Source organism: Myxocyprinus asiaticus, chromosome 34 (genome assembly GCF_019703515.2).
Source record: "Myxocyprinus asiaticus isolate MX2 ecotype Aquarium Trade chromosome 34, UBuf_Myxa_2, whole genome shotgun sequence".
Classification (NCBI taxonomy): domain Eukaryota; kingdom Metazoa; phylum Chordata; class Actinopteri; order Cypriniformes; family Catostomidae; genus Myxocyprinus; species Myxocyprinus asiaticus.
The window spans coordinates 8,374,914-8,400,540 of NC_059377.1; the positions used below are offsets into that span (position 1 = coordinate 8,374,914).

The window sequence follows — 25,627 nt, forward strand, 5'->3', positions numbered from 1 at the left end:
TGAGGAGCACTTTTGTTCATACTCTATATATGGTTATATATTATCAATATATAAAATCATAGGGGTACAACGGGGCTAATGACACCACTCAAGGAAAATTCGCAGTGTATCAAGATTGAACAAATAAATGTATTTTTATTGAATATTGATGGAGCAACATTATTACATGTGTGAATAGAAATAACAGAAGTTTATTTTGATCAAATTAATTTTTTTAACAAAGCAACAAGGAGGCTTTTAGCTCCAAACATTGTCCTTTTAGGCTACTTATTGGACAGTTATTGTTACTGTTACTGAATTACCTTGAACAAACAGAAAATACAAACAAGTATTTCATCATTTCAGGGATTCTCATTAGCTCCATAAATGTGCTTATTAAAAGTTATTAAATGTTAGATCAAATTAACTCAAAATCAGTGTTGCACGTTGTTTAGAAAAGTGCTGTGGAAGTTTTGTTGCTATTTTGTGATTCGGGAGAAATCCCACTATAATAAATGATAATGCTTATATATATATATATATATATATATATATATATATATATATATATATATATATATATATATATATATAAAACTATAATTTTCCATCAGTTGTTTTTCTGCTAAATATATATATATATATATATATATTTAGCAGAAAAACAACTGATGGAAAATTATAGATTTTTTTCTTCAGTAAATAAAAATATGAAAACTTAAAAGATTTGATATTTGTTCAATATATTCATTCTACATGTCAACACTTTTTTTGTTTTTTATTTGTTTAGGACTATTTAACCTTTTCCTTGAACTTTTCATCGCAGAGTAGACTTGTAGTCGCGTCGATGCGATGCATTACGGGAAATGTAATTCCAAAGAGGCTTTACATCGGTGAGAAAGTCTTTTCTCTTCCGTGTGATTGTACTTTACTTCCCACACTGCACTGCGAGCACAGTCATTTTCATGCGTCTGGCGAGGAGTTCTGTGAATGACAGAAGGGACATGAATAAAATGAGTTTGTGTTGGGGAAATGGCATCATGCCGGACCTAGTCACTCATGTGCGTAGCCGTGCGGCTCTCCGATGATCAATTGTGTGTGTTCAGAAACTCTGGTTAGTAGTATAGTAGCTCAAACATTAGACATCACTTAGCAAAGCTAACTGACTCACCACGTTTAGTGACCATCATTACATATTTCACACATGTGAAGATTGTACTGAAAGATTTGAACCTTAAATATGCTTTTTATGTAATAAGGAGGTTGTATTTGATGTTGTCTTTGTTGATATGAATGTAATTGAACATGTCACATACACGTGTTTATGCTTCCAGCTGAACCCGCATCAGTGACGTCATTACTGAAGGGATATTGAAGGTATGTTAGATCTAACAAAAATGTTTTTCCCTTTTCTCTTTATGTATTGCATTAATTTTCTTTGTGCACTTATTTAAACCCAGAACCCCCTAGCAACTGCATAGCTACATGCTCCAGCCATATCTCAGCACCAGAACATCGTACAAACGTGGGGGTTGGCTATTTGAACTTGGGATAGATGGTGGGACATTGTGGTTACTAGTTTTGCCACGGCAAGCACCACTCTCATATAGAACTTTATGTAGATACTTAAAAGTTGATTATGCTAAATTATATTGCCAATACCTATATTCTGGCTGATATTATAAATCTGTACTGTGCTTTGCTTGTTTCATATATATATAATATATAAGTGTTTTTTATATATTTTATTGGACTCATATTATTTGGAATGCATCCAATAAAAGAAAGAAAGAAAAAAGGCAATGATGAAATTGACTTTTATCAAAAATGTACATAATTTTGAACATTTCAATGTCACAAATCTGCTTACCTGTCAAGAAAATGTCCTGGTGCTATTTTGCTCTAAAATCAAAAGAAACAAATAAGGAATTATATTTTGCATGTAGATAATGAAGCCTGTTTATAGGGCCATTATTATTTTCATGAAAGTTATGCATATTTTGCCTCCCAATTCTCATGACCACAAAGTATAAAAATAATATTACTCAAATGGTAAAGTATTTATATGTCATTGAAGTACTCCGTTCATACTGCCTTTCAGTTTTGCTGATTTACATTTTTAGAAATCATTGTACAGCAGCATATTTTTTTTTTACTGAAATACAGTAAAAAAAATAAATAAATAAAAGGAAAAAAAAAGACTGTTACAGTAATGAGAATCATCATTTGAAAACAATGGGAATATTAGAAGTAAACATCCAGACTGGTTACGGTAATGGTAAATGGGGGGGTAAAATATGCTAAAATGTCCTGAAAATAATGTCACTATGCACAAAATCTAAATGGCCCTAAATGAAGGCTTAATTTTCTTTATACAAAATATAATTTTTTTTTTTTTAATTTGGGGCTAAGTATGACTAGGACATTTTCTGACAGGTTAATGAGAATCACCCAACTAGAAGTGGCCTAATAGAGCAAATTTTTATTTATTTATTTCAAAGTTTTACATTTTTACAATCCTAAAACTTCGTTTATTTCTTAATTTAAATGAAAAAATCCCAGATTTTAAAGTGAACTTCTGGACCCCACTGTATATTGTTCCTCCCTGCTGCTGACCTGACTGATATCTCTATATACTCTTGGAATCCCTCAAATCTTTTCTGCACTTTCATTTGTCTCACAATCCTATGGATCTTATGTTGCATCAATGTTACCTCTTTTCCACCAGCATGGTTCAGGGTCAGGGGCCTCATTTATAAAGACTTTTGTAAAATGATCTTAAATATGAATGTACGTCAATTTCCTAAATGCCCCTACCAACGATTTATAAAACGTCCATATGCACGAAAATGTTTTCCTAAATGCATTCCACTTTATAAATCGCAATTCATTTTAAAATCATGCACACGTGGGGTCCTGGGTAGCTCAGTGAGTAAAGACGCTGACAACCACCCCTGGAGTTCACAAGTTCAAATCCAGGGTGTGCTGAGTGACTCCAGCCAGGTCTCCTAAGCAACCAAATTGGCCCAGTTGCTAGGGAGGGTAGAGTCACGTGGGGTAACCTCCTCGTGGTCGCTATAATGTGGTTCTCGCTCTCAGTGGGGCATGTGGTGAGTTGTGCGTGGATGCCACGGAGAATAGCGTGAAGCCTCCACACGCGCTAGGTCTCACGGTAACGCACTCAAGTCATGTGATAAAATGTGCGGATTGACGGTCTCAGACACGAAGGCAACTGAGATTCGTCCTCCGCCACCCGGATTGAGGTGAGTCACTGGTGGAAAATATTAAACATTTACATTTTGAAGCCAGGGCTCCGGAATGAAAGCATAATATCATAGAATTAATGATGTTATGATTTAATGGAACTGGGATCAAATATTGCAGTTTTAAATGGGTTACAATGGGGGCATTTTTTCCTGAATGTCCCAAGTGTAACTATTTTATGTACACAGTGCATTATAGATGTATTATAGGAACTGAGGTTGAAATATCAAAAATTCCCCAAAAATACACACCTTTGGCAAAATTTATGCTGTTGGCATTATGCACAGCCAAACAAATATAAAAAAGACAATAATGTCCCGAAGGTCGCACAAGGGTTAAGGACTGTTAACTATATCCTCCTCCTCCTCACTCCAAAATGTGCTTGATATAGCCTTTAACATACCGTGTATTACACCTTCCTGCTATCTCGTAGGTCTTAAAATGTATTTATTATGGAAACGTGCAGATATTACTATAAAAAATATTCAGTTACAGCGGATATCTAAAATAAAGCACACATCATCTAAATAATAGGCCTACCACATTCTGACTCGTATCGGAATATTCTTGTTCACATAAACATGCTAAAATATTTGTTAATATGTTCAGTCATTCACTGACTAATCATATTTGCATTACTAAAAATAAAAATAAAAAATCAAGTCAGCACACACTGGCATACCGGAGCATAAGCACAAAAATAATTTGTACGCATGCTTGTCAGTTGACGTACACATAAGAACATTTTCAAGTCAGTTTCTGCCTTTATAAATCCTGATTTGTTCCTCACTTATAATGTAGGATCAAACCCAAGGAATTTAAGATCAAATGTGATCATACATAGGTTTTATAAATGAGGCCTCTGGTTCCTTGGTGCAAATTCTGCAGCATGGAGTAGGCTACTTCACTTTTTCACAGCAACAACAAAAACGTCAGACATCAAAAGTGTCCAGCAGTGGGCCTGGGTAGCTCAGCAAGTAAAGACGCTGACTACCAAACCTGGAGTCACGAGTTCGAATCCAGGGCGTACTGAAAGTCAGGCTTCCTATGCAACCGGTTAGCCCAGTTGCTGGGCTGGGTAGAGTCACATTGGGTTAACCTCCTCATGGTCGCTATAATGTGTTTCTCGCTCTCGGTGGGGCATGTGGTGAGTTGTGTGTGTGGAGGCTCATGCTATTCTCTGTGGTAACGCGCTCAACAGGCCACGTGATAAGATGCACGGTTTGAGGTCTCAGACACGGAGGCAACTGAGATTCATCCTCCGCCACCTGGATTGAGGCGAGTCACTACGCCACCACGAGGACCTAGAGCGCATTGGGAATTGGGCATTCCAAATTGGGGAGAAAAAGGGAGGGGAAAAAAAGTGTCCAGCAGTGTTCCATGAAGAAAACCAGCACTCTACTTGCAATAGGGTCTTCTATGGAGATCCAAGATAAATTAGAAAGCTCCAACGGGGGGAAAAAAAAATGTGTACAAGGAGATACAGCAAAAAATATTGAACGGCAGCTTCAATCAGACGATTGACCAAATCATAAACAGATTTTTAAAAAAACTTACAGTACAGGGAGCAGAAAAAGGACCTAAGCAAAAGCTGTAGTGGACAGAGCAATAAAACCGTTCACTAGGATGCCTTGGATTCTGTACTCGGACTCCGACCAGCCAGCTAACTAACCGGGGCATTGAATTAAGTGACAGTCAACCTCGAGACAAACACCGAATCGCCAGTGTCCTCTGCAGCTGATTTCGAGAAGTAATTACATTTGCCAACTTTGTTAGCTTTCCTTAAACTCATCTCCTCTTATTTTGTGCAGTGTTTTGTATTTTGACCAGCTACTCACTTAGTTAGGAAGATTGCTGCTATCTGTTAAGTAAATCGGTGGAGTACTCAATGAAGACATAAACATAACTTTATAAGCTATGGCAAATATCCAAATATAACCATCTGCTACATCAGTGTTAGTAATGATTACACTGTTACTGTTTATAGAACTTAACTAGTTGAGACACATTAAAAAGTTCAAACAAAATAATGTAATTACGCTTCTTGTCGTCTTGAGCGTAGATGTCATCTTTGGCAATCTTGTTGAGCAATGTAATAACATTGGATTTCATTACTTTGTATGTTTAGGTAGTCACGTAAAACTACCATGTAGCCATGTAACCCGTTACATTACCATTCGGTTCTCAAGTCAGTGGAAAAGTGAGCCGGTTTGCGATAGGCTCCAGATTCCCACGGCCAAGAACCAACCGTGCACAGGCTCCAGCACGAGAACCAGTGCCATTTCTGTGGAAAAGGTGTATGTGAGATGTCATTGACTGAAGTCAGATACCCACAGTAGGACCCCTCTCTAACTATTTACTGTTTTTGTTGTTACAGACCCCTGGGAATAGAAGCTTGTGTGAAATGCAGCGGTTTATGTGTGCTCGAGTCTTCTGGCAGACAGCTGCCCTGCTGCACAGTCACCCTGCACAGATGCTGGAAACCCCAGCCCGCCGGTGCTGGACACACCTGAGCTCCAGCCCACGTTGGCTGAGCTCCTCTAGTGCTGTCTGCTCTCCAGCCTCAGGGAAAAACTCTTCCAGAGATCATCAGGTTAATGCAGCTACAGGGCAAGATGATCCAGACCCGCTGCAGGACAAATCCATCGGCCTCATCCAGAGGTTCAAAAAGACCTTCAAGCAGTATGGCAAAGTTATGATCCCTGTGCACTTGGTGACATCTACAATGTGGTTCGGTACATTTTACTATGCTGCAATGAAGTAAGTAGATTTATAAAGATGAATCATATTATGCAAATTTGGGTTAGATGTGTATGACTTTCTATCTTCTGCAGAACACAAACAAAGATTTTTATAAGAATATTTCAGCTCTGTAGGTCCTTACAATGCAAGTGAATGGTGGCCATAACTTTGGAGCTCCAAAAAGCACATAAAGGCAGCATAAAAGTAATCCATACAGGTCTAGTTGTTAAATCCATTTCTTCAGAAGGGATATGATAGTTGTGGGTGAGAAACAGATCAATATTTAAGTCCTTTTTTACTACAAATTCTCCTCCCTGCCCAGAAGGTTGGCGATATGCATGAAAAATGTGAATCACCAAAAACAAAAGAAGAAAGTGAAAGTGGAGATTTATAGTAAAAAAAAAAAAAAAGGACTTAAATATTGATCTGTTTCTCACCCACACCTATTACTGTGCTTCTGAAGACAGATTAAACCACTGGAGTTTTATGGATTACTTTATGTGCGTTTTGGAGCACGAAAGTTCTGGTCACCATTCATTTGTATTATATAGCCCTACAAAGCTGAAATATTCTTCTAAAAATCTTTGCTTGTGTTCTGCAGAAGAAAGAAAGTCATACATATCCTGGGATGACATGAGGGTGAGTAAATGATAAGATAATTTTTTTTTTGTAAATGAAGATGAAATCACACTGACTTGTGGCTTCTACAGAAGCATAGGTCAGGCTTAACAACCTCAGAGCTAATGGTATGCCTGTTTTGAAAGGCTTAAACATTAGCGTTAAAAATTAATTTCTCTGGAGAAAATGAGTGCGAGTTATACTCCCAGATGTTTGTTCCATAAATCGGTTTATCACTAGTAACTTTTCATAATTGAATTCAAAGAAATATAATTATTACTAGGGCTGGGCGATATATCAAATATTCACGATATAATTGCAATGATATTAATGTGTGTTTTTTTTTATTTTTTATTTGCGTTTCATAAAGAGCGCATAAGTAGACTAATTTCACGATACTTCAGGGCTTCACAATTAATCAAAATAACATCAAAATAGCAATATGGTCATATGTGATTATTAAACCGCAAAAAGCTGTGTGCCCTTCAGAATAAAATGGTAAATAATAATAAATAAACTGGGGCTAATGATGTTTTCAGTGCTCTCACATGCTTTTGTGAAATCAAAGTACTGCATGTTCAAGCATTAACCCAATTTCAAATATTAGTAACTGTTACAAGTTATTATATAAATGTACAAACGCTGCACATTATAACAGAGAAGCAGGATTAATGTAGTATTATAATATAATAATACATTTGACTGGGTCCCACATTAATAATTTAGTACTATGCAATATTCAACTGGGTTCTAAAAAAAAAAGAAAAGTGAAGTAGTTGTTGCACACCATGTTCAGTCACAAAAAAATGTTCAGTAAAATTAAAAGAGGGTAAATTATGCTTTTTGTTAATCTACTATTTATATGGAATATAAATATAAAAGTGCATAACAATTAAAATGATTACATTTCTATTGTTTATTTAGTAAAATTTTTTTGTGTTGGTCCCCCTTGTGCCGCCAAAACTGCGCCAACCTGCATCCTGAGAAGATATTCTTCTCACCACAATTGTACAGAGCGGTTATCTGAGTTACCATAGACTTTATCAGTTCGAATCAGTCTGGCCATTCTCTGGTGACCTCTCTCATCCACAAGGCATTTCTGTCCTCAGAACTGGTTGTTTTTTGTTTTTGTTTTTCTAGTAAATTCTAGAGACTGTTGTTTGTGAAATTCTCAGTAGATCAGCAGTTACAGAAATACTCAAACCAGCCCCTCTGGTGCCAACAATCATGCCACAGTCGAAATCACTGAGATCACATGTTTTCCCCATTCTGATGGTTGATGTGAACATTAACTGTAGCTCCTGACCTGTATCTGCATGATTTTATGCACTACACTGCACTGCTGCCACATGATTGGCTGATTAGATAATCGCATGGATGATTGTTGGTGCCAGATGGGCTGGTTTACGTATTTCTGTAACTGCTGATCTCCTGGGATTTTCACACACAACAGTCTCTAGAATTTACTCAGAATGGTGCCAAAAACAAAAAACATCCAGTGAGCGGCAGTTCTGTGGACGGAAACACCTTGTGGATGAGAGAGGTCAACAGAGAATGTCCAGACTGATTCAAACTGATAAAGTGTACGGTAACTCAGATAACTGCTCTGTACAATTGTGGTGAGAAGAATATCATCTCAGAATGCTACACAATATATGGCAGGTGGTTTTAATGTTGTGGCTGGTTGGTGTATTTGTCAATACAAACAGATAAAGAATATCTAGCAGATATACACTACCGATCAAAAGTTTGAAATGTTTGACTGAAATGTTTCTCATGATCTTAAAAATCTTGATCTGAAGGCATATGCTTAAATGTTTGAAATTAGTTTTGTAGACAAAAATATAATTGTGCCACCATATTAATTTATTTCATTAAAACTAAAATGTTATTTAAAAAAAAAAAAAAAATAAAGTTTTTGAAATTGATGACTTGGACCAAATAATAAAGAAAAGCAGCCACTAAGTGCCCAACATAGATGGGAACTCCTTCAATACTGTTTAAAAAGCATCCCAGGGTGATACCTCAAGAAGTTTGTTGTGAAAATGTCAAGAGTACATGTCTGCAAATTCTAGGCAAAGGGTGAGTTCTTTGAAGATGCTAAAATATAACACAGTTATGATTTATTTTGGATTTTGTTTAGTCACAACATAATTCCCATAGTTCCATTTATGTTATTCCATAGTTTTAATGACTAAAATGTGGAGAAAAAAAAAAAAAAAAAAATATATATATATATATATATATATATAAAATAAAGAATGAAATGTTTCAAAACTTTTGACCGGTAGTGTATATTACAAAAGTCTGTCAGATTGTCAGGCTGTATTCTGTTAACCAGGTGTCTGTGGGGAACAAGTTGTTACATTTTTGCTCTGTCATTTTATCTCTAAGTGGCGTGGTGAACCGAGGTAAATGGCACACTGGAATGTTTACTGTGCAATACATTTTGTGGAATGTGGGTCACCACTGTCTAGACATTTCACAAATGTGGGAGGTGGTAATGGATGCTTGAAAATGGCCAATTTCATTCACCATGACCTCACTTTACAGAGAAAGACGGAGTTAACAGTTCCCATCGCCAAATGCACACAACCAAACTTCACAGCTCTTTTAGCTAATATTAAAGATGGTAGTTCTGTTCTAATTTGATTAACATTTATTTTGCTTAGTTACCCCTGTTACTGTGGGATCCTTAGGTTCTTTAAAACGTATTAAAATGTCTTAAATTCACTTTTCAAAACGTGGAAGCCCATGGAAAAGTCTTAAATATCATTTGGTTTAGCTCTCACACAGGAGACACTTCTAATAAGGTGCCTGAATACTGCTAGGTTTTCCAATGTGGCATTTTACATGCTTTAAATGTTTTAGTATAATAGGTATGTAGGTAAATGTTGCTGTTATTAGTATGTATTGGTTTATATAAATAAAAATGATAAAATATTATTCTTTAAGGGATAAACTATGTGGAAGACATGCCTCGATTATTTTAACTAGATTTTTACTGTATTTTAGTTGCATTAAACATTTTGAATGTATTTTGCAACAATTGCTGTTTGATCTCAGAAAACCAAATATCGGCAGAAGGCAAAAAAATATCAGGATTTTATTTTATTTATTTAGATTTTTATTTGTATATTGTTTTACCTGACATCACCATTCATACAGTTCAAATGGTTTCTGGCCACATAATGTTTTTTTGTTTAAGCTGTATTAAAACCTCACTACTGTGTGTATTTACTTACTGTAATTTACTCATCCAAAAATGTAAATTCTCTCATCATTTACTCTCCCTCATGTTATCCCAGATGTGTATGACTTTCTTCTGCTGAACACAAACAAAGACTTTTAGAAGATCTCAGCTCTATAGGTCCATACAATGCAAGTGAATGGGTACCAACATTTTGAAGCTCCAAAAAACAAAGGCAGCATAAAAGTAATCCATATGACTCCATTGGTTAAATCCATTTCTTCAGAAGCGATATGATAGGTGTGGGTGAGAAACAGATCAATATTTAAGTATTTTTTTTTTCTATAAATTCTCCCCCCTGCCCAGTAGGTGGTAATATGCACAAAGAATGCGAATGACCAAAAACAAAAGAACAAAGTGAAAGTGGAGATTTATTGTAAAAAATGTCTTAAATATTGATCTGTTTCTCACCCACTCTTATCATATCACGTCTGAAGACATGGATTAAACCACTGGAGTCATATGGATTACTTTTGTGCTGCCTTTGTGATTTTTGGAGCTTCAAATTTCTGGCCACCATTCACTTGCATTGCATTGTTAAATTATGAGAGAACTATTCCTTTAATGAAAATAAGGCCTGGATGTACATTGTCGATATGAATGTAGAGTAATAACATTAGAAATCTACATTTTTTTTAAAAAAGTGCTTATTTGCTTTTATCTATTTTGTCTATTTCTTTTTCTTAGAGGAGTGAATTTGGTGCCATTTCTGGAGTATGTTGGGTTTCCTGACAAGGTTGTTAAACTGCTGGAGAATTCTCAAAGTGGATATGCACTCACAGCATATGCCATGTACAAGGTAGTATAACTTTTCTAAAGTTATTTTTAATTTGTTAATTATGTAATTGAAAAAATAATTAATTTACATAATGTATACATTATTGATTCACTTATTTCAATTATTAATAATATTAAAATGACAAAAATAAAATTGGTGGCATGCTTGACCAACTATATAACCAATAATTGAACTAAGTTTGATCGACATCAAGTTTAAAGCAAAATCAAGGCTATCTGAATTTAAGTTCAGATTTCCTAAACAAGTTATATATCTCAGTGCCAGTAATTTTAAGTAAAGAAATTTAACTGAGCCTATGATTAAAATATTAAAATTGAAATACAATTATTTTTCTTATATTTAAATGTATAATAAAAAAGTGTGTGTGTGTATGTATGTGTGTATATATATATATATATATATATATATATATACACACACACACACACACACACACACACACACACACACTGGGGGCCAAAGGTTTGAAATAATGTACAGATTTTGCTCTTATGGAAAGAAATTGGTACTTTAATTCACCAAAGTGGAATTCAACTGATCACAAAGTATAGTCAGGACATTACTGATGTAAAAAACAGCACCATCACTATTTGCAAAAAGTAATTTTTGATAAAATCTAGATAGGCCCCATTTCCAGCAGCCATCACTCCAACACCTTATCCTTGAGTAATCATGCTAAATTGCTAATTTGGTACTAGAAAATCACTTGCCATTATATCAAACACAGTTGAAAGCTATTTGGTTTGTTAAATGAAGCTTAACATTGTCTTTGTGTTTGTTTTTGAGTTGCCACAATATGCAATAGACTGGCATGTCTTAAGGTCAATATTAGGTCAAAAATGGCAAAAAAGAAACAGCTTTCTCTAGAAACTCAACAGTCAATCATTGTTTTGAGGAATGAAGGCTATACAATGCTTGAAATTGCCAAAAAACTGAAGATTTCATACAAAGGTGTACACTACAGTCTTCAAAGATAAAGGACAACTGGCTCTAACAAGGACAGAAAGAGATGTGGAAGGCCAGATGTACAACTAAAGAAGAGGATAAGTACATCAGAGTCTCCAGTTTGTGAAATAGACAACTCACATGTCCTCAGCTGACAGCTTCATTGAATTCTACCCGCTCAACACCAGTTTCATGTACAACAGTAAAGAGAAGACTCAGGGGTGCAGGCCTTATGGGAAGAATTGCAAAGAAAAAGCCACTTTTGAAACAGAAAAACAAAAAGAAAAGGTTAGAGTGGGCAAAGAAACACAGACATTGGACAACAGATAACTGGAAAAGAGTGTTATGGATCTTAACCCCACTGAGGGATCAGCTAGACTGTAAGGTGCGTGAGAAGTGCCCGACAAGACAGCCACATCTATGGCAAGTGCTACAGGAAGTGTGGGGTGAAATGTCACCTCAGTATCTGGACAAACTGACAGCTAGAATGCCAAGGATCTGCAAAGCTGACATTGCTGCACGTGGAGGATTTTTTGATGAGAACTCTGAAGTAGTTTGTCACATTTTTTTCAAATTGTAATAGTAATTTTTCACGTTATTAATGTCCTGACTATACATTGTGATCAGTTGAATGCCACTTTGGTGATTAAAAGTACCAATTTCTGTTCATAAGAGCAAAATCTGTACATTATTCCAAACTTTGGGCCCCTGTGTGTGTGTGTGATTATTTATATATATATATATATATATATATATATATATATATATATATATATATATATATATATACATACATACACGCACACACAGTTGAAGTCAGAAGTTTACATACACCTTAGCCAAATACATGTAAACTCAGTTTTCACAATTCCTGACATTTAATCGTAGAAAACATTCCCTGTCTTAGGTCAGTTAGGATCACTACTTTATTTTAAGAATGTGAAATGTCAGAATAATAGTAGAGAGAATTATTTCTTTCAGCTTTTATTTCTTTCATCACCTTCCCAGTGGGTCAGAAGTTTAATTTTACTTTGTTAGTATTTGGTAGCATTGCCTTTAAATTGTTTAACTTGGGTCAAATGTTTTGGGTAGCCTTCCACAAGCTTCTCACAATAAGTTGCTGGAATTTTGGCACATTCCTCCAGACAGAACTGGTGTAACTGAGTCAGGCTTGTAGGCGTCGTTGCTCGCACAAGCTTTTTCAGTTCTGCCCACAAATTTTCTATCGGATTGAGGTCAGGGCTGTGTGATGGCCACACCAATACCTTGACTTTGTTGTCCTTAAGCCATTTTGACACAACTTTGGAGGTATGCTTGGGGTCATTGTCCATTTGGAAGACCCATTTGCGACTGAGCTTTAACTTCCTGGCTGATATCTTGAGATATTGCTTCAATATATCCACATAATTTTCCTTCCTCATGATGCCATCTATTTTGTGAAGTGCACCAGTCCCTTCTGCAGCAAAGCACCTCTACAACATGATGCTTTCACCCCCATGCTTCACGGTTGGGATGGTGTTCTTCGGCTTGCAAGCCTCACCCTTTTTCCTCCAAACATAACGATGGTCATTATGGCCAAACAGTTCAATTTTTGTTTCATCAAACCAGAGGACATTTCTCCGAAAAGATCTTCGTCCCCATGTGCACTTGCAAACTGTAGTCTGGCTTTTTTATGGCGGTTTTGGAGCAGTGGCTTCTTCCTTGCTGAGCAGCCTTTCAGGTTATGTCGATATAGGACTCGTTTTACTGTGGATATAGATACTTGTTTACCTGTTTCCTCCAGCATCTTCACAAGGTCCTTTGCTGTTGTTCTGGGATTGATTTGCACTTTTCACACCAAACTACGTTCATATCTAGGAGACGGAATGCGTCTCCTCCCTGAGTGTTATGATGGCTGCGTGGTCCCATGGTGTTTATACTTGCGTACTACTGTTTGTACAGATGAACGTGGTACCTTCAGGTGTTTGGAAATTGCTCCCAAGGAAGATCCAGACTTGTGGAGGTCCACAATTTTTTTTCTGAGGTCTTGGCTAATTTCTTTTGATTTTCCTATGATGTCAAGCAAAGAGGCACTGAGTTTGAAGGTAGGCCTTAAAATATATCCACAGGTACACCTCCAGTTGACTCCAATTAGCCAATTATCCTATCAGAAGGTAATTGGCTAATTGCCTAAAGGCTTGACATAATTTTCTGGAATTTTCCAAGCTGCTTAAAGGCACAGTTAACTTAGTGTATGTAAACTTCTGACCCACTGGAATTGTGATATAGTCAATTAAAAGTGAAAAGATCTGTCTGTAAACAATTGTTGGAAAAATTACTCATGTCATTGACAAAGTAGATGTCCTAAATGACTAGCTAAAACTATAGTTTGCTAATATGAAATCTGTGGAGTGGTTAAAAAATGTGTTTAAATAACGTCAACCTACAGTGCATCCGGAAAGTATTCACAGTGTTTCACTTTTTCCACATTTTGTTATGTTTCATCCTTATTCCAAAATGGATTAAATTCATTATTTTCCTCAATTCTACAAACAATACCCCATAATGACAACGTGAAAGAAGTTTGTTTGAAATCTTTGCAAATTTATTACAAATAAAAAACGGGAAAAAAAAATCAATGTACATAAGTATTCACAGCCTTTGCTCAATACTTTGTTGAAGCACTTTTGGCACCAATTATAGCCTCAAGTCTTTTTGAGTATGATGCTACAAGCTTGGCACACCTATTTTTGGGCAGTTTCTCCCATTCTTCTTTGCAGGACCTCTTAAGCTCCATCAGGTTGGATGGGGAGCATCGGTGCACAGCCATTTTCAGATCTCTCCAGAGATGTTCAATCGGGTTCAAGTCTGGGCTCTGGCTGGGCCACTCAAGGACATTCACAGAGTTGTCCCGGAGCCACTCCTTTGTTATCTTGGCTGTGTGCTTAGGGTCGTTGTCCTGTCCTTCGCCCCAGTCTGAGGTCCACAGCGCTCTGGAGCAGGTTTTCATCAAGGATGTCTCTGTACATTGCTGCATTCCTCTTTCCCTTGATCCTGACTAGTCTCCCAGTTCCTGCCGCTGAAAAACATCCCCACAGCATGATGCTGCCACCACCATGCTTCACTGTAGGGATGGTATTGGCCAGGTGCTGAGCGGTGCCTGGTTTCCTCCAGACATGACGCTTGCCATTCAGGCCAAAGAGTTCAATCTTTGTTTCATCAGACCAGAGAATTTTGTTTCTCATGGTCTGAGAGTCCTTCAGGTGCCTTTTGGCAAACTCCAGGCGGGCTGTCATGTGCCTTTTACTGAGGAGTGGCTTCCGTCTGGCCACTCTACCATACAGGCCTGATTGGTGGAGTGCTGCAGAGATGGTTGTTCTTCTGGAAGGTTCTCCTCTCTCCACAGAGAAATGCTGGAGCTCTGTCAGAGTGACCATCGGGTTCTTGGTCACCTCCCTGACTAAGGCCCTTCTCCCCCGATCGCTCAGTTTGGCCGGGCGGCCAGCTCTAGGAAGAGTCCTGGTGGTTCCAAACTTCTTCCATTTATGGATGATGGAGACCACTGTGCTCATTGGGACCTTCAATGCTGCAGAAATTTTTCTGTACCCTTCCCCAGATCTGTGCCTCGATACAATCCTGTCTCGGAGGTCTACAGACAATTCCTTGGACTTCATGGCTTGGTTTGTGCTCTGACATGCACTGTTGACTGTGGGACCTTATATAGACAGGTGTGTGCCTTTCCAAATCATGTCCAATCAACTGAATTTACCACAGGTGGACTCCAGTCAAGTTGTAGAAACATCTCAAGGATGATCAGTGGAAACAGGAAGCACCTGAGCTCAATTTTGAGTGTCATGGCAAAGGCTGTGAATACTTATGTGCATGTGATTTGTTTCGTTTTTTATTTTTTATAAATTTGCAAAGATTTCAAACAAACTTCTTTCACATTGTCATTATGGGGTATTGTTTGTAGAATTTTGAGGAAAATAATGAATTTAATCCATTTTAGAATAAGGCTGTAACATAACAAAATGTGGAAAAAGTGAAGCGCTGCGAATACTTTCCGGATGCACTGTAAGTGTATGTAAATTTCTGACTTCAACAATATATATATTTTTAATTTATTATAATTAATAAATATTAAATGTCATATTTAAAGATGCTGCAGCTCATCTGAATACATTTAGTTAGAATGACATTGACCTCAAAGTTTGTGAGAATTGCTCACAACATTTGGCATTTTGCTACCTTTTTGCATAAGTTAATATGATACTGGTCTTATTTTCTCTCATTTCCCAAAGATCGCCACACCTGCAAGGTACACAGTGACTTTAGGAGGAACATCACTCTCTGTGAAGTACCTGAGGAAGTACGGCTACATGACCACTCCTCCACCCGTGAAAGAATACCTGCAGGAAAAGATGGAGGAGACCAAAGAGAGGATCTCTGGGAAGATGGAAGAGACCAAGGATCGTATATCTGAGAGAATGGAGGAAACAAAAGACAAATTCACTGAAAAACTTCAAGAAACCAAAGACAAAGTGTCTTTCCGGAAGAAAAAGGAATAGTTTTGTAATGCCTAATGAGGGGGGTATTATGACTTATGAGAGGTCAGGATGTGAGAGATGCACGAAAGACTTTATCTGACACCTCAAATTAATGTAATGAAGATTCATGTTATTTAACAATACACATTAAAGAGAGAGTTCACCCACAAATGAACATTTTGCCATAATTTACGCATGAGAAACAACATGAGTTGTGTCTTAAGAATATATAAATATCTAATGTAGGCTGTTAGCGCTACAATAATCGTTCAAATTATAGGCTAAGCTATCGCAAGATGGCAAAATCATGGATAATTATGATTTTCGTTTCTCCACGACTGGATATAAAATATCACAGCACATCATAATCATGTTTGTCAGCTGTTACAAATGAAACAAAAAGGAAAATTCAGCCATTGTTTACTCACCCGTGTTGTTATAACCCCATATGACTTTCTTATTCTTAACACAAAGGGAGAAATTGTGAAAAAATGTTGTGCTCAGTGATGTTATACAATGGCAGTTTATGGTGACCACATCTTCAAGCTTCAAAAGAACGCAAAAGTATCATTCAGAAGTCTAATAAATTATTACATGAGACTCATGATTGTTATGAAAGCATACGGTAATGTTTGGTGAGAAACAAACCGAAATCGAATGTATTATTTAGTAAAAAAAATGTTCACCGACCGTTGATCTCCTGTGCGCGTTCATGAGAATGAGCATGAGAGCAACAGTAGTTCCACAGCACGCGTGAGATGGGGCGTTCAAGCGAAAATTCGTTTTGTGTAGCTTCAACAGGACCACCACTGATATTAACGACAGAAAGCACACCATAGCTGCACACAAACCAGAGAACGGAACTTACAAACATGTCTGAAGAGTTGTTGGCTCAAGGTACAGTCACACCGTGTCCTACTCGGACGTCAAAGGACACGCAATAAAAGTTATATTTTCTGTGTTAATCAGAGTATTTTGTCCTAAGCAGCTGTGACGAACAACGGGACATTTTGTCGATCGCTTGGTTTCAATATTTAGCGTCGCGCACGGTATCCCTGTTCGCTATGAACTGGTACCGGTCCAAAATGTGTTCGTGGTCCGAGCGCGAGGCGATTGTCTGTTTTCCGCAACTTCCTTTGGGCCTTGAATAACGCAAAATGTACGAGTAAGGGCAGCCGGTGGAGTTTCTGGTGCGCCCCTCAGGTAAAGGGAGTTGGTGCCCTACGCAGACTGTGTAACATGCAAATAGGAAGCAGCGGTACTGATAGGTGCTTCAGCCTCCTCCATCACACTTTTTGATTGCGGACTCCGGTTCTAACAAATTAGGCTGGACATTAAAATGCATCTAATCTTCCACTATAAACTCTTCAGACATGTTTGTAAGTTTTGTTCTCTGGTTTGTGTGCAGCTATGATGTGTTTTCTGTTGTTAATATCGCTGGTGGTCCCGTTAAAGCGTAACAATACAAGTTTCTGCTTGAACGCCCCATCTCGCGCGTGCTGTGTAACTACTGTTGCTCACGTGCAGACTCATGAACATGCACAGGAGAGCATCGGTCAGTGGAAATTTTAACTAAATAATACATTAGATTTAGGTTTGTTTCACACCAAACCTTATCGTATGCTTTCATAACAATCATGAGTCTCATGTAATAATTTATTAGACTTCTGAATTATACTTTTGCGTTCTTTTGAAGCTTGAAGATGTGGTCACCATAAACTGCCATTGTATGACATCACTGAGCACAAGATTGTTTTCACAATTTCTCCCTTTGTGTTAAGAACAAGAAAGAAAGTCATATGAGGTTATAACAACATAGGGGTGAGTAAACAATGACTGAATTTTCATTTTTGGGTGAACTATCCCTTTAAGTGTGTGTTTTGTTTAAAGGATGATAGTATGTTTTTCTAAAGAGGACTTGAAGTGGAATGTGTCCAATATTATATATGTCCACATGTGAGGACTGTTACTGCCTGGCAGTAATGCTCCATTATTAGCACTGCTTCTTTCCATTTTTACAATGGTTATTTCAGTAATATTTAAACTTACAAACAGCACTTGGACTAGTCACATAGGTGTGTTACTGGAGATGAAATGCAGCTAATGTAGTCGTGTGCTGTTCCGAACTGAAAAACACAGTAACAGAGAAACTTCAATTCACAAATAGTCTTGTCATTTTGCAAATCAAACAAGTATATAAGAGCCAACAGCATTTTTGCATCCTTTTTTGAATTCACTAGAAGTTCCTGTCGTGATGTCATGTATTTAACTTATATGGTCTTCTTTTAAATTGTTTTTGTTTTTCTATAATTAATGTCTGGACTACACAGTACCTGTCATACTTCCCTACAGGTGCTATTTTTGCTGTAGTTTTGCATAGTGAGAAATGAGGCTTTATTTTTGAGCCGCAGATGTCTGTGAATGTTTCTGCTGGTCAAGCACTTGGGCTGTCTACTTTGGCAGTAAATGTTCATATGGATGTTATGGTAAAAACAGAGGCTGCATCTGTTGTTTTGTCAGTTAACTTGAAGGATGTACCATGATGTGATGACACCTGGTTGTCCAAACTAACAATAAAAACATCAGAAATAAACAGTGATTTCTCATCTCCTCTCAGAATTATGAATTATAAATTATATAGCCTTTAACTTTATAGGGCTTACCTAAAAATGTCTCACTTTCCAATGCTGTTTGTATTGTATACATCTCTAATTTATTTCTATTTCTAAGTGTTGAACACCACATTAACCCTTGTGCATCAATTTAAAAAAGTTACTCAGAGGTCCTTAGAGGACAAAAATGTCTGTCAAAAAACTGCCATAATTATATATTAATATTATTTTCCACTTTCAATTAGTTATTTTTTTTTAACCAACATCAGTCCTGATCATAACTACCAAATATTAATTCATTTTCAGGATTTTAACCCTTTAAATGCCAGTTTGTTTATATAATGCCACTGTTGTTTTTATGAGAAAAAAAAAAGGAATTATTTTCCATGTACTAAATGCTTAGAGGGTTTTATTTTATTTATTTTTTTTATTTATTTTTTTATTTTTTTGATTATCACAGTCTGGGATATGACAGTGATTAGCAACAACAATGATTTTGATTTATTATTATTATTATTATTATTATTATGTGTGTGTGTGTGTGTGTGCAAAAAAACCTCACTCATTACCTTAGAGGACAAAAATGTCCACATCAAATAACTGCCATAAAAATATTATATATTATTATTTTCCACTTTTACTGACTTAGGTTTTTTTAACCAACATCAGTCCTGATCATAACTACCAAATATTCATTCATTTTCAGGATTTTAATGCCACTGTTATTTTTTACACACACACACAAATTTTTCAATACACACATACAAAACACACACTGACATCCATACCAACACACCCAAACAATTTTAGCTGCATCGTTTATTCAATTGGCCTGCAGTGCTCTATAATACAGCAAACAGAAAATAGGAAAAAAGCATGTATTTGCTCCATTGGCTAAACATGAGAAAAATGGCACCATCTGGTGGAAAATATTAAAAATTAAAATTTTGAAGCCAGGGCTCCGGAATGAAAGCATAATATAATAGAATTCATGATGTTATACTTTAATGGCACTGGGATCATATACTGCAGTTTTAATGGGTTTCAATGGGGACATTTATTCCTGAAGTTCCTGAGTGTAACTATTTTATGTACACAGTGCATTATAGATGTATTATAGGAACTGAGGTTGAAAAATTAAAAAATCCCCCAAAAATACACACCTTTGGCAAAATTTATGCCATTGGCATTAACACAGCCAAAATGATAAAAAAACAAAAATAAAAAAGACAATAATGTCCCAAAGTCGCACAAGGGTTAAGGACTATATCCTCCTCCTCCTCACTCCAAAAATGTGCTTGATATAGCCTATAACATACCGTGTATTACACCTTCCTGCTATCTCGTAGGTCTTAAAATGTATTTATTATGGAAACGTGCAGATATTACTATAAAAAATATTCAGTTACAGCGGATATCTAAAATAAAGCACACATCATCTAAATAATAGGCCTACCACATTCTGACTCGTATCGGAATATTCTTGTTCACATAAACATGCTAAAATATTTGTTAATATATTCAGTCATTCACTGACTAATCATATTTGCATTACTAAAAATAAAAATAAAAAATCAAGTCAGCACACACTGGCATACCGGAGCCTAAGCACAAAAAAACGTTTGTACACATGCTTGTCAGTTAGAACATTTTCAAGTCAGTTTCTGCCTTTATAAATCCTGATTTGTTCCTCACTTATAATGTAGGATCAAACCCAAGGAATTTAGGATCAAATCTGATCGTACATAGGTTTAATAAATGAGGCCCCTGGTTCCTTGGTGCAAATTCTGCAGCATGGAGTAGGCTACTTCACTTTTTCACAGCAACAACAAAAACATTTTGGACATCAAAAGTGTCCAAAATGATCGAAAAAACAAAAATGAAAAAGACAAAAATGTCCCTAAGGTCGCACAAGGGTTAAATACAATTTGTGGTTCTTAGGGCATTTTCAGACCTGTAGACCATTTGCTTTGTTCCAAAATGGGGACTAAATTGTTACGTTGCATTTTCTTCTTGGTTCGGTTTGCTTTCACAAGGCAGCATTTCAAAATGGACCTAAACTATGTCAATACAAGTCACATGTGAGCAAGCTGTCACCTTATTGGTCACTATGTTTGTTCACTGTTCCAGATTAAGCTCATCCATTGATATACCGGTTAAAATTATATGATTGTAAAAAATTTGTCAACCATTACAAATTTGAGAAAATTCTCGAGCGTCGCCAGTTAGAGGTTGTGATCCAAATACAAATGATCCGTCACTTGGATGGATATGAGTTGTAAAGTTTCCATGATGGTTATTTTTATACATCATTAGTTGCTTTTGCATTATTTCTCCATCTCCTGATCTCACAGATCTCTCTCTCTCTCTGCCTCTTTTACACATACACACACGCATACACACACAAACAGCAGAGTAAAGCCACGTAAAAATGTTTTTTTATTTGTCAAAAATTTGCTAACGCCATCCTGCCTGTGTTCTGTAAAACGCGCCAGGCTCCGAAACAAACGCTCTAAACGAGCCAGGTGTGAAAACGCCCTTAGTCTGTTATGTCTGTTATATTCAAGGCATAATTATTTTTTTCAAAATCATCTATAATATGCTGTTGTATGCCTGAAACCTGACAAAATTTACCTTTAGTACAAATACGCATTTAAAATTTTTAGTTGTTCTCTTCTGGGAAAACGAACCAGAAATATTGTTTACTCATCTTGCACTACACAGATATTTGTCCAATCAAATGCTCTCCAGAGTACCTCCCAATAATAGCCTATCACATGCAACTGACTAGCAAGTTGTAAATTGTGGTTGATGTCTGTGATGAAAGCAGCCCATTTTTTTCAGCCGACTTGATTCCAGATGAGTTTTTCAGAGACTTATGTCTCTGCAGAACAAAAATTGGCTTTTTCTAATCAGTGGGCGTTTTCAAACCATTGAGATTCCATACTTTCATTTTATAGTTTAGAAACGCCCATCCCGGTTTGAAAACACCCACAGATTGTAAAACGGCCATTATTACATTGTAGCTTGGTTAATCACAAGGTTACAAAATTATATTTGGAGCAAAATAATAGTAAAAAAAATAAAATAAATGAAGGTACAAGACTGTGTATTTATCATCAAAGTCCCTTTCAAGGCAAGCCAGTCCACTCAGTGGCCATCTTGGGAATGCTTCCAGGCAGCAATTTTCTATATAAACAAGCAGTATAAAATTACAGCTCCAATATACTTGCATAATGAAAGACAGAAATCTCCAAATCAGTTGGTGAAGATTACGATCAAAGAACATATTTCAAATAATCAGTTAAATCTGACAACAATGGTATAAACAAATTGTGCTTCTTTAGCTCAGATCATGCTAAAAAAAAAAAACACAAACAAAAAAACAAAACGCTATTTTTCAGGCTAGTCCAGATAATGTGCATGCGTGTTCTCGAGTTTACTGACAGTCAATGTCTGTATCTGAAAGTTGATTGGCTCTTTTACCTGTAAGGCAGGACTTCCTTTGCTACATCTATAGAGGGCAACAGTGCCTGCCAACTTTTATAGCTGCCTGGGTTCTGGCAATTTTTTTCCCATTAATTTCTTCCATAGGCTTTTCATAAAATACTCCATAAAAAAGTTGTAAGCCATGAATCAAACAAACCTGCTCCGAGGTGAATCACAACATTATAAACTTTGTTTTGAAGCATTGTGAATTATGTAATTAAATAAAAAATCAATGGAATGTATAAAACTATTGATTTTAGGTTGTTGATTATAAGTATAGAAACAATATCTTTTATGTTTATTGCAAAATATTCCAATATGTACAAATATAAAACTAGTTTAAGGGTGAAGAGAAACCGACTTGGTTGCGTCATTTACAGTGCATTATTGGATTGGGGAGTCACTCCTGGGCACATTTCACGGGAAATGTTCACGGGCAATGTTCTCTGATTGGTGGATCTTTCTCTGCTGGACCATGGGTAGTAATTGTTTACCATGAATTCCACTATCAAACATGATTTTAAACAGTGAAGTAGAAATAACGCAAACTGATGGCTTCTACGGAAGCATATACCATAGATTAACAACCTCTGAGCTCATGGTAGATCTGTCTTTAAAGGTTTATAAGTTATCGTTGAAAATAATTTTTTTATGGAAAAATTAATGGGATTTTTACATCCAGAACCAGACTCTTGCCCTCTATTGGAAGTTCCATTTTCACCCATTTATTTTAATACAAAATCTCGGGCTAAATAGTCTCTGTTAACGTCTTTCAGGAGGTAATGAACTACAATCCCATGAAGCACCATAAATTAGGTAATTTAATTCAAAAAGATTGGAAAATATTGATTTTAAGTTGTTGATTATACTGTAAGTATAGAAAAAAATATATTTTAATTTTATTGCAAAATTATAGCAAAAAGTGTAGGGAGTGGTTTATTTGCAGAGACTATCTGATTGGTGGATTGTCCCCCTCGGGATCATGGGTAGTGCCATTCTTTTCCAGGGATTCTGCTATTAAACATGAATTATTATTATATATTTTTTTTTAAATGAAGTTGAAATAACGTGGACTGATGGATTTAACAGAAGCATACAGTATACCATTGATTAACAACCTTCAGATCACTGGAGAAGTGCAATATAAATTTAAGATTAAATACCTTATTCACAGAAGCGCCATCTTTGACTTTTGAGGGGAATGAAAATGAGGCTTTGAGGGATAGACTTACCATCTCTTCAACTGCATGCACTGTATAAATCTAGGAATATATCTAAGTATAGTATAAATCTAAGTGGGAAACTCTGTAGTTTCTTTTAGCTGGTGGTGTGTCTATTTAAGAATAATAGTGGAAGCAAATTGTTATAATTCTGTTTTGCTTGTGGATTTTGACTGTGCAGTTCCAGCAGTTTAGTCTGTGTGCATTTTTATACTTTTAATGAAGAATAAAAATACAGCTTGCCATACAATAAGACTCATTTTAGCTGGTTTATGCAGTGACAGGCTTGTGCAATAAAACTGCATTCCCCATCATTATATATAGCTGCATGAGAATGATAAACTAGACAGATAAAGCATTAATTACACACCTAATGTGGGGCTTTCACTTCATTTTGTTGCATTAGTGCTAAAAAAGCTTCCTGTCTTTGCCAGTATGAGAAAATGAGAGACAAAAATATGAAATTGCAAAACGGTTCATACTTTCTGACTAAAATTACTTGAACGCACATAACATCGTAAGTACAATACGAACTACCCAGCAGGGCTTGAACGCACCATATTATTAATGTCTTGGGCAAGACATGGCTGGTCATGTGATCTTATAATGGCAGCTACTGTGATGGGGCGACCTGTTCGATTTATTGAATTGAATGCACCTTATGCACCAGAGAAACTAGTGCACAGCCATCTGGAAAATTTTGTCTTTGACCTTTCGGTCTAGCGGTTCTATATAGATGTTTATGGTGTTGATGTCTAAGAGTAATTAGCTAGCGAAGTTGATTTACACAGGTTATAGAGTTGCCAAAAGTTACCATGAGTATTTTAAAGGGTTCAGTGGATGTCATAATGGAAAGCAGATGAGCGGGGAGATTGTAAAACAAGTTTCGTTCATAAATACACAAGATCTTACCTTCATGCTGTGGACGTACTGATGTGACTCTGTGCTCATGAAACTCCAAGAGACAACACAAAGTAATTAAAAATATCTCTGTATGACAACTCTGGCTATCTTTACATGTCATTCACCCATCGCGTTATAGTTCAGGTGAGCAGATTGTTTTGAGTCATGCTGGATGTGAGTGGAGTACATGCAGTTATCATCTTGGGTTGAAATGTTTTTTATTTTGCATTTTTTATTCAATATTGGGTAAAGAATCAGGGCTGTCGATTTAACGCATTCATTTAGTGCGATTAATTATATAAAAAATTAGGGATGAACCAATACCAATTTTTCTCTTCTGATCCGATTCTGATATCTGAAATCTCAGTATCGGCCGATACCGATCCCAATCCGATACCAGTGTTGTTTTTTTTGCATAATCAGTTTAGAATATCTTTACAATATTGTGTGGAACTAATTGGGGGTACTCTTTAATATGTAAAGAAACACAAACCTCTAACTACACATTATTTCAATATAAATGTATAGCTTATTAAGAAAAACTGTATTGTTAACTAGTATACTGGATAATGTAGCAGCAAAATTAACAGTAATTCCAGTTCCAGTACCAGTGTATATATATATATATATATATATATATATATATATATATATATATATACACTATATTGCCAAAAGTATTCGCTCATCTGCCTTTAGATGCATTTGAACTTAAGTGACATCCCATTCTTAATCCATAGGGTTTAATATGACGTCGGCCCACCCTTTGCAGCTATAACAGCTTCAACTCTTCTGGGAAGGCTTTCCACAAGGTTTAGGAGTGTGTTTATGGGAATTTTTGACCATTCTTCCAGAAGCGCATTTGTGAGGTCAGACACTGATGTTGGACGAGAAGGCCTGGCTCGCAGTCTTCGCTCTAATTCATCCCAAAGTTGCTCTATCGGGTTGAGGTCAGGACTCTGTGCAGGCCAGTCAAGTTCTTCCACACCAAACTCGCTCATCCATGTCTTTATGGACCTTGCTTTGTGCACTGGTGCGCAGTCATGTTGGAACAGGAAGGGGCCATCCCCAAACTGTTCCCACAATGTTGGGAGCATGGAATTGTCCAAAATCTCTTGGTATGCTGAAGCATTCAGAGTTCCTTTCACTGGAACTAAGGGGCCAAACCCAGCTCCTGAAAAACAACCCCACACCATAATCCCCCCTCCACCAAACTTCACAGTTGGCACAATGCAGTCAGACAAGTACCGTTCTCCTGGCAACCACCAAACCCAGACTCG

General features: G+C 36.6%; 1 protein-coding gene across 1 annotated transcript; it reads left to right on the top strand.

The window, feature by feature from the left end:
- The first annotated feature begins 772 nt into the window (after nt 1-772).
- On the top strand, nt 773-16,619 carry LOC127424860 (uncharacterized protein C18orf19 homolog A-like). The gene is made up of 5 exons (XM_051670358.1): nt 773-1,093; nt 1,314-1,356; nt 5,621-6,003; nt 10,541-10,652; nt 15,878-16,619. The coding sequence occupies exons 3-5, from the start codon at nt 5,648-5,650 to the stop codon at nt 16,142-16,144; spliced, it is 735 nt and encodes a 244-aa protein (XP_051526318.1). The 5' UTR covers nt 773-1,093; nt 1,314-1,356; nt 5,621-5,647; the 3' UTR covers nt 16,145-16,619.
- Nucleotides 16,620-25,627: the final 9,008 nt, after the last annotated feature.

Bases quoted from the DNA above. Each gene is read 5' to 3' on its own strand.
- LOC127424860 (XM_051670358.1), top strand. From the start codon at position 5,648: ATGCAGCGGTTTATGTGTGCTCGAGTCTTCTGGCAGACAGCTGCCCTG. The intron at 6,004-10,540 runs GTAAGTAGATTT...TCTTTTTCTTAG, and splicing joins TTTTACTATGCTGCAATGAA to AGGAGTGAATTTGGTGCCAT. The intron at 10,653-15,877 runs GTAGTATAACTT...CATTTCCCAAAG, and splicing joins CAGCATATGCCATGTACAAG to ATCGCCACACCTGCAAGGTA.